Source organism: Sinocyclocheilus rhinocerous, unplaced genomic scaffold (genome assembly GCF_001515625.1).
Source record: "Sinocyclocheilus rhinocerous isolate Xijiao unplaced genomic scaffold, SAMN03320098_v1.1 scaffold234, whole genome shotgun sequence".
Lineage (NCBI taxonomy): Eukaryota > Metazoa > Chordata > Actinopteri > Cypriniformes > Cyprinidae > Sinocyclocheilus > Sinocyclocheilus rhinocerous.
The window spans coordinates 789,879-799,451 of NW_015644337.1; the positions used below are offsets into that span (position 1 = coordinate 789,879).

At 35.8% G+C, this 9,573-nt stretch overlaps 1 protein-coding gene across 2 annotated transcripts; it reads right to left on the bottom strand.

Annotated features, from left to right (window-relative positions):
- Positions 1 to 659: 659 nt before the first annotated feature.
- LOC107758107 (HMG box-containing protein 4-like) lies at positions 660 to 8,600 on the bottom strand. 2 transcript variants are annotated; one of them, XM_016575763.1, is made up of 12 exons: positions 8,524 to 8,600; positions 8,331 to 8,440; positions 6,666 to 6,744; positions 5,031 to 5,657; positions 3,340 to 3,549; positions 3,061 to 3,233; positions 2,893 to 2,974; positions 2,742 to 2,806; positions 1,985 to 2,087; positions 1,269 to 1,444; positions 1,066 to 1,188; positions 660 to 928 (listed from the first exon to the last, which is right to left on the bottom strand). In XM_016575763.1, exons 1-12 carry the CDS (start codon positions 8,558 to 8,560, stop codon positions 884 to 886), a joined length of 1,830 nt encoding a protein of 609 aa, XP_016431249.1. In that variant the 5' UTR covers positions 8,561 to 8,600; the 3' UTR covers positions 660 to 883. The 2 variants fall into 2 exon arrangements, with proteins under 2 accessions (XP_016431249.1, XP_016431248.1); XM_016575762.1 differs by having other exon boundaries at positions 8,301 to 8,440.
- Positions 8,601 to 9,573: the final 973 nt, after the last annotated feature.

The following is a 9,573-nucleotide window of genomic DNA, read 5'->3' on the forward strand; positions in this document are numbered from 1 at the left end:
CCTCCATCTTCTAAAACTAATAACAATCACTTGTTTAAAATGATCACTTTAAATGTAAACTAAATTGTTGGTGCAGTAAGTAATTTTTTAATGCATACTGATACTTGTCAAACTGGATACTGCATTAAGCAAAACTTTTCAATTAATGATGCCACGAAAAAAAAAATTCATAGGCATATTTGATACCAGTTATTCTGCAACCAAAAGTGTACTATAAATGAGGGTTATGTGAGGGAGGACCTTGTCCACTGATATGGTTGGGGTCTTCATGTCTGTGCACATCATTATAAAAATATTTGTGAAATTAACTATGAATTTCTTAAGGTATAAAAAGAAAAAAGAAAAATACTTACTGCTCCTTTAAAATGATTTTATACATGCTTGCCCTGTAAACGTGCTAAAAGTTGAAAACTATAATATTATTACAACATTTGCATTACAAAAATACAATATGTAAGACATAAAATGATGACAGTGCAGTTAAACTGCTGTTGATATAAATTAACTCAACATTAAATTAGAAAACAAAACAACATTTGGCCCTAAAATGAAACTGCACATAATCGTATAAAACATGTTTTTGGCATTATGAAAGCATGTGAACTAGATCACACTCACAAACACATCTTAAAACAGACATAAACACAAAACTAAACACAAACACAAAAGGGAAACTTCAAAAGTGTCCTCTAAAAATTGGATATCTTTTTTTACAACAATAAAAAATGACTAACATTTTAAATACTATTTTTAAAAACATGTCAGAGGCTAAAAATGTCCACTGATCAGAAGAAGTTTAAAAAAAGAAACTCTGGTCCTGTTTGGTGCTTCTGGGAATGCGTCCAAATGTAGCCCAGTCTCTTGTAAGTGCCTTTTCGGAGATTCATAGTCCAGGCATTATGTAAGCGATGTTGTCCAAAGTATTTGACTGCAAAAAAGTGGGTGAAGAGTTGAAATCATACACTTTGTATATCAACTGCAAATAGGAAACTTTTGTAAAGGTTTTGGATAAAAACAGTTCATTTTTAGAGATAAAAAAAAAACTAGTGTGTGAATGTGTCTCACCAGGATGTTGCGTGGACAGCCGTTGAGCTGGGGAACGTGTGCTGTCAAGCAGGTTAATGGACCAAGAGCACACAAAATAGAGTCTAAAAGCACCGAAAGACTGCCAGACACCGCCACCATCCCCTACAGAATGAACAGAGATGCTTATGGACATGATCTATATGTGGACAGGCCCCTACAAGGGACATGTCTGCAGCACAAACCTCCGTCTCCTGAAGTCGGTGTCCAATCAGAGACAGTGATTCGCCCAGCAGCTGCAGGTGAGCTGCTGCATCTATGGGATCCACATCAGGTACCCGCGCCGGAGACAACGACATAGCCAAAGACGAGCGGCCCTGAGGGGCCAATCCCGCCCCTAAACTGACAGCTTTACTCGAGCCTGAGATAAACAGATAAGCAGGGCTATTCAAGAAATGACTCAAGAAAAATGTTGATGCATGAGTAAAAATGGAATTTATAAGATAGGTAACTTGGAATTCTGTCATGACAACTCTTGGAGAGTTTAGCATGGTAATATACGTGACAATGTTAATGAGTTTGGTCTTGGCGGAATAGATCTGCTACGCTGCTGCTGCTGCCAATACATCCAACAACATGCTGCCGTGAGCATGTAGAAAATACACATAACATATATGAAATAACCCCCATATATAGCATAGCCTACATGATCACCCTGTAGCAGATCTATACAGGTGGAGCTGGGGAAGGTGGAGGGTTTCTGAAGCGTGCTGCAACTGCTACAGCAAGCACTAGCCAAGTATCTGAATGTTGAGGAGCAGCTCATTGGCTGCTGATGTGAAAAGAAACCAATCAGCTGTGCAATGTGATAATCATGTGATTATATCAGATTGAGTTAGAACCAGCGCCATCTAGAGACACATGACAGAACTTTGTATAAACTGATCAGCTTTGGTCTCACCTTTACTTTTACTGTCTGAGGTTGTTAAAGTTTTCCGCTTGACCGTCATAGCTTCAGCTTTATTCTGCTTGTGCTGGAGATATTGAGCTTTCTGTCTCCAGACCTTTGGTGTGAGAAAGAGGACAAAAACTGACTGAAATTACAAAACACTGCTCAAGCACTTGTTCAAGCACTTAAACATGAAACAACCCATTTTACTTGTTATTTTCAGTAATCGAAATTAAATAAAATAAAAAATAAAATTAAATAATTAGTCGAAGAACTTAAAATTGAAAAATTTTAAATGAGAAAATTAGGGGGGAAAAACTATTTAAAAAAATTATTTAAAAAAAGACAAAAGCACATTACAACATTACTAAAACTTTACACTTAAAAATCAAATGAAAACTGAAAATATACATTTTAATTCAAAATATAAAAAGATAAGATTAATAAATACTTTAGTAATAAATAACAGTAAAATAACACTGGCTACTTTATTAGCATTAACTAGCGTTAAATTGCTATTAATAAATGGATAGTTCGCCCAGAAATGTAAATTCTGTCTTGATTTACTCTAAATAAATAAATAAATATTATGAAAGTCAGTGGCTACCAGCAACTGTTTGGTTACCAACATTCTTTAAAATATCTTCTTTGTGTTCAATAGAAGACAGAAATTCCTCCAGGTTTGGAACAACTTGAGGGCGACTAAGTGAAAGTAAAATTTTCATATCCTTTTCAACTACCCCTGGTAAGTTGACTGGTAAGTGTTTACCAGTTTGTCTTTTTCAGGCAGCTGTTTCCACACCTCTGCGAGTTTCTTACTCAGCTCCCCGAAGACTGAGGCGGAAAAAGAACAAAATTTCAACCAATCGTGAAACAGGCACAGATGATTGACAGGTTGTGCACAGAACAACAGCACTCACCTAATCCGGGCTGCTCCGCGTTGATATTGACCCTGTACTCCTTACAGAACACCTGATAGGCTGTCGTGTTCTTCTTCTTCGGCTGACGAGATGTACAAAGCATTAATTAATGATAAAATCAAACCGGTCAAGGCATTTCCACTGGTGTAGGGAAGTGATTTAATTTACTTTGTCCTTGTCATGTTTGTCTCTGTCCTTTTCCTCCTTTTTCTTCTTCTCGCCCACCAGTTCAATGCTTTGATGGTGATGGGATGAGGTGGGTGGAGCCATAGCGTACATGCCACCAGAAGAGCTGTGATTGGATGAGCTGTGAGAGTGGGCGTGGCTTCTAGACTGATCACCTGTTTTGCAGAGGAGAAATTTAAATTCAGTTAAATTCAATTTTATGTAACAATGACAATACCAACCAATCAGTATTAGCTTTAAAGTAAGTGAAACATGTCTCACCTGGACAGCTTTTCTTCCCTCCACTTCCTCCTTTGCTGTGTTTCTTCTCCCTGGATCCTTTCTCTCGGTCTCGCTCTTTATCTTTTTTCTTTTTGCTCTTCTTGCTCTTTTTCTTCTTTTTAGACAGATGTGTGTAGGAGTCGTCAATCACCAGCTCGCCGGCCTCTAGCTCTCCTCCTGAAGATGAGCTGTCTCCTCCCATGCAATGCCCTGATGAACACAAGCTCACACATTTAATGCTGCAATAACGTTCTGTTAATGTTCTAAATTGATCTTTATGTATATTTTTATGTTTTTAAAGAAGTCTTTAATGCTCACCAAGGCTGCGTTTATACAATCAAAAATACAGTAATAACAGTAATACTGTGAAATATTATTACAATTTTAAATAACTGTATTCTATTTGAATATATTTGAAAAAATGTATTTTATTTCTTTGATGTAAAGCTGAATTTGCAGCATCATTACTCCAGTCTTCAGTGTCACATGATCCTTCAGAAATCATTCTAATATGCTGATTTGATGCTCAAGAAACATTATGATTAGTATCAATGTTAAAAACAGTTGTACTGCTTAATATTTTTGTGGAAACCCTGATACTTTTTTTCAGGATTCTTTGATCAAGTAAAAGTTCAAAAGAAAAACTTTTTTTTTTAAATGGACATGTTTTGCCAAATTTGACATCTCTTTATTACATTTGATCAGAGTATCCTTGCTGAAAAAAAAGCATTAAATTCTTTAAAAAATGGTCTTACTGACCCGAGACTTTTGATCAGTACTGTACGCATCTTTGTTTTGATTTGTTTTCCCATTTAAAAACAAATGAAAATTATTTAATTATTATTATTAAATGGTGTAATTTTACCACATTTTATAACATGTGAATACAGTTGTTGGGTGCTTTTCTTGAAAGATTTTACAGTAGACCTGATATTAAAGAACAGACTAAACGTAAAATACAGGTCTATCTTTAATCATAAAGAGCACTTTAAGCATTAAACATGAAACAACCCATTTTACATGTTATTTCCTTCAGATCATGCCATGATTTTCCAAATTATTTGCTATGATTGCCTCTTTCAGTTTTGTTATTGTGCACTTAAACTAAACCTAAAATTATTAAAAAGAATTTTCCTTAATTGGAATAAAGCTGAAAAATATATGAACATATCAAGATTTAAAAAAAAAAAAAACCTTGAAAAACTTAAAATCTGAAAATGTTGAAACTAAGTTTTAATAAATATTTTTTTAGTTGACATGCTAGAATTACTAAAACCAAAATGAAAATAAATTAATGCTAAACCTAAATCACAAAAATGGCAAAAGCACATAAAATTACTAAAATTTAAAATAAAAAACAGAATACTGAAAATATAAAAATCTATTCAAAATATAAAAATGTAATTAAATACTAAATTAAACTCAATTAAATTAAATACTTTAGTAATAAATAACAGTAGAATAACACTGGCTTCTCTATTAGCATTAACCAGCATTAAATTGCTACTATTAAAGGGATAGTGCACCCAAAAATGTAAATTCTGTCTTGATTTACTCTAAATAAATAGATAAATAATATGCAAGGCAATGGCTACCAACAATTGTTTGGTTACTAACATTCTTCAAAATACCTTCTTTGTGTTCAACAGAAGTAAGAAACTCTTACACTGATAAATACAGTTCTTACTCACCCACAACCTCCACCTCTTTCCCCACAACAGGCAACGGCTCTCGGCTGTGCTGCTTTTTCTTTGGTGTCTTCGACATAATTTTATCTTTGTCTTTCTCCTTCTTTATCCCTCCTTTCTTGGAGCTGGAGGACGAATGATGGCCTACGACACCTGAAGAGGAAGAAGAATGTACCGAGAATCCCTCATTCATCCCTGCACCTTCATTCTTCTCTTTTGAGGAAAGGATGAGCTTCATCTTGAGGCCTTCAGCTTCACAGAGCGTCAGCGGCTCTCCTTTCCCAGCTCCTCCGTGGAACAGCAGTGACTTTGAGGAAGAGCAATGCTTTTTAGACGAAGATGAGCCGGGCGGACGAGAGTGCGAGTAGGAGTGGCTGCTCTTGGAGCTGCTGTCACATTTGCGGTCTTTGGAGGAGTGTGAGGAGGCTTGGGGAGGGTAGGAGGGTTTTTTGTGGAGGTGAGGAGTGGGGTCGGAGCCCGTGGCCAGCGGGGAGGTGATGGCCTCTAGAAGGCCCATGGCCGTGTCTGTGGAGTGGGACGGGTGACAGGAGGACGAGGAGGAGAGGGAAGGCGAGCGATCTGAAGACTTGCGCTTCTTCTTGTGGGGCGGCTGACCGGAGCTGTGATGGTCTGCGGGGAGAGTTTAGAAATCCAAAATCATATTTGATTCAGTGGAAAAAAAGTGCAAAATTATATAACTTAGATATATTAACTTAAAAAGCAGTTGTGCCAAATATAAAATATATAGATACAATAATATAGAAACAGAAATATATAGTGCAATGTGAAGATCTGCATTCACTGCAGACAGAGTGATTTATGTTGCATTTAATCACAAAATTGATTATAAAAATTATATGCTTACACATTAAAGGGATAGTTCACCCAAAAATGAAAATTCTGTCATTAATTACTCACCCTCATGTCGTTCCAAACCCGTAAGACCTTCGTTCATCTTCAGAACACAAATTAAGATATTTTTGATGAAATCTGAGAGCTTTCTGACACTGCATAGACAGCAACTCAGCCGACACGTTCAAGACCCAGAAAAGTAGTAAAGACTTTGTTAAAATAGTCCATGTGACATCAGTGGTTGAACTGTAATTTTATGGAGCTACGAGAATACTTTCTGTACGCAAAGAAAACAAAAATAACGACTTTATACAACAATTCTTTTCTTCTGTGTCACCGTCCTCCGCCGCTATCGAGAGTACCATGACACATGAATACAGTCATTATTTTTGTTTTCTTTGAGCACAAAATGTATTCTCGTAGCTTTATAGCATTAAGGTTGAACCACTGATGTCACATGGACTATTTTAACAATGTCTTTGCTACCTTTCTGGGTCTTGAACGTGTCAGTTGTGTTGCTGTCAATGGAGGGTCAGAAAGCTCTCGGATTTCATAAAAAAAAAAAATCTTAAATTGTGTTCCGAAGATGAACGAAGGTCTTACGGGTTTGGAACGACATGAGGGTGAGTAATTAATGACAGAATTTCCATTTTTGGGTGAACTATCAATTTAACTAATTCATATTATATCTAATATATTAGAAACAAAAATATAAAATGTAAAAAGAAAAAAAGAAATAAAACGGACTACAACGGCCAGTTTTTGAAGAAGAAAAAACATCCTCACCTCTGTGATAGTAGTCATCACTTAAGTGCTTCTTTTTTTTCTTGTGAGAATCTCCTCCTAATAGGAAAAGGTCAGAATCCTAAAAAGACAACAGTGCATGTTGAAACAGGTGTGTACCAGAAAGATAATGTTAGCGAGGAAACAATCCACATATGGTTATTGATCTACAACTAGCCCTACAATGGGAAGAGTTGGGATGCTCTGATCAGGCTTTTTACAGACTAATAAAAGGTTTTTTACTTCATCTGAAGCGGAATACAGAACATTTTAATAGGCCTTATCAAAACAAGAAGGCTTACACAAAAGTTTATCAGCACTAAAATGCATAAACCTATGAAGAAAAGCCTTATCCTACAAGGCTAATAAAAATAATGTATGGGTATAATTAAACATAATATGAGCTTTTGTATCTATTCGATATTTCATTTGTGAAATTATTTTTACTCATTTATAATTTATTTACTAAATATATCATTATGATATTTACTGCATTATAATATATTGCATACTGGATTTATTTATAATGACACTACCATTTGGAGTGAGTAAGATTTAGATTTGTTTTAAAGCAATTAATACTTTCAGCAAGAATTCATTAAACTGATCAAAAGTGACAGTAAAGACATCGATAATGTTACAAAAAATGTATATTTCAAATAAATGCTGTTCGTTTAAACTGTTTATTCATCATAATATCCTAAAATGTTATTAAACAGCACAACTGTTTTCAACATAATAATACTATTAATAATAATAATAATAATATCTCTTGAGCATTACGTCCGCATATTAGTATGAATTCTGAAGGATCATGTGACCCTGAAGACTGGAGTAATGATGCTGAAAATTCAGCTTTGCATCACAGAAATACATTACATTTTTAAATATTAATATAGAAAACACTAATTTTACATTGTAATAATATTTTTTGCTGTATATCAAATAAATGCAGCTATGGTGAACATAAGAGAATTCTTTCAAAAACACAAAAAATGAACCGACTCCAAACCTTTAAACCCCGCCTTCTCATTTTGTTGGATGCCAGTAATATTTGTTTAACAGCTACTACTGTTAATGCTCTTTAATCTGGAGTTATTTAATACAGATGTCTAAAGTGTATTCCACTTTGTAACACACATTAATATTGTACTTACACTTTACGGAGACTGAGAAGCACCATACATTTTTCATCTTTCCTCAACACTTATTACACTGGTGATGGCATGAAAGTAATGCTAAAGTCTTAAAGTAGACGACGTTTTGTCGATTTAGGTGACCGGGCAGTTCAGGGATTTCCAGTCGAGTCACAGGAAGTGATTATCAGCCCACTGATCGCAGCATCCCTAAGCACGAGTCAATGACAAGTGGCCTGAGAGGGAAAAACACAGGTCCAAATCCTTCTCAGACCAGAAGTCATATCTACCTAGGTAACAAAACATCAAGTTGCGTGTTTATTAATGTCATTAGAGTCTATGAACAGCTTTTGTGGTTATTATCTGGTATTATTTCTCACACAACACAGTTATGAAATATATATGTATACTGATAAATCAATGGATGACAGTAATTCCTGTCAACCACTTGTTGATATGATGCAACTTGATGTTAGATGTTACCGTAACTCCCTGCTGTTACCTTGTGGTGTTTCTTGGAGGTTTTGCGCACCTGCGCTGCGATTTCTTCTTCCTCTCTCAACAGATCTTTATACGAGCGTCTCTTCTCTCTTTGGCTGCGACCCGCAACAAGACCGACCTCTCCTTCCATCCCTGACATATCTACAAGGAAAACCATGTTTCACTGTAGGTTTCGATTGGACATGTTTGAGTGTGTCATGGTGCTTCTGTCTGACAATCATTACCCATCATTCCTTTCTTCTTTATCTCCTCAAAAGCCATGGTCAGTCCCGGTCCTTCAGGTGGGATTGGTCAGTCTTGTGATTCTAATGCACAAGAACAGATTCAATTCATCAAGTTCAGTCTAAAAACACTTAATTTGAAACAAACTATCTACAATGACCTTTCCTGCTTAGATAACCATTAATTCGGTTTCAATTTAACATGCACTTTTGTATGTACTAGCTATGTTGCAGACTAAATGTCAGACTGTAAAATTGTGCTGCATTAAATATGATTATTTAACATTGTTTATATTGCAGTGTTTTCTCTTCAGGTTTAGTCTAATACTTGAATTCTTCTCTACCTCTGTTAGAAAAATCTGCATTTTTTGTAGTTTTTTAAAGCAATGAAAGTGTATATATACATAAAAGTTTACCCAAAAATGAAAATGTACTCCCTCTCAGGCCATCCAAAATGTAGACGAGTTTGTTTCTTTGTTGGAACAGAATTGTTGAAATTTAGCATTAAAGGGGTCATATGATGCTGCTAAAAAGAACATTATGTTGTGTATTTGGTGTGTAACTCTGGTGTAATTTGAATGGGAGGGGGCGGTCTAACAATATCCCGTTCCCGACATACATTTAGAACAGCATATCTGCGCTTTATTCTTATTGACCACCGGTACAGCTTGCGCTCAGGACTGTTATGCACGCGCTGCACGCATGCTTTAAACGTCACGCATTTTAATTGCGTGGTCTGTGCGCAGCATGTGCATAACGATACTCAGAGCAGGCTGTACCTGTGGTAAATATACGGCCCTCAGACAGAACAGGCAGGTTGTCGATGAGTGACAGAGCAAAATAAGGATGGAGCAAAGTGTGGATGCGCTGTCCTTGAAGGACGTTCAACTCGGTTTTGTTTATATTTTGCTTAGCCTATAATTTTAAATGAAAGATGTTGTATTTGTTTATTTTTCTCTGTGACACTTTTCCTACTGTTTTAACAGAAAAATGTCAAACGAATTTAGTATTTTGTAGCGTCTGCGTAGAATCATGCATGATCTTTGGGGTTTT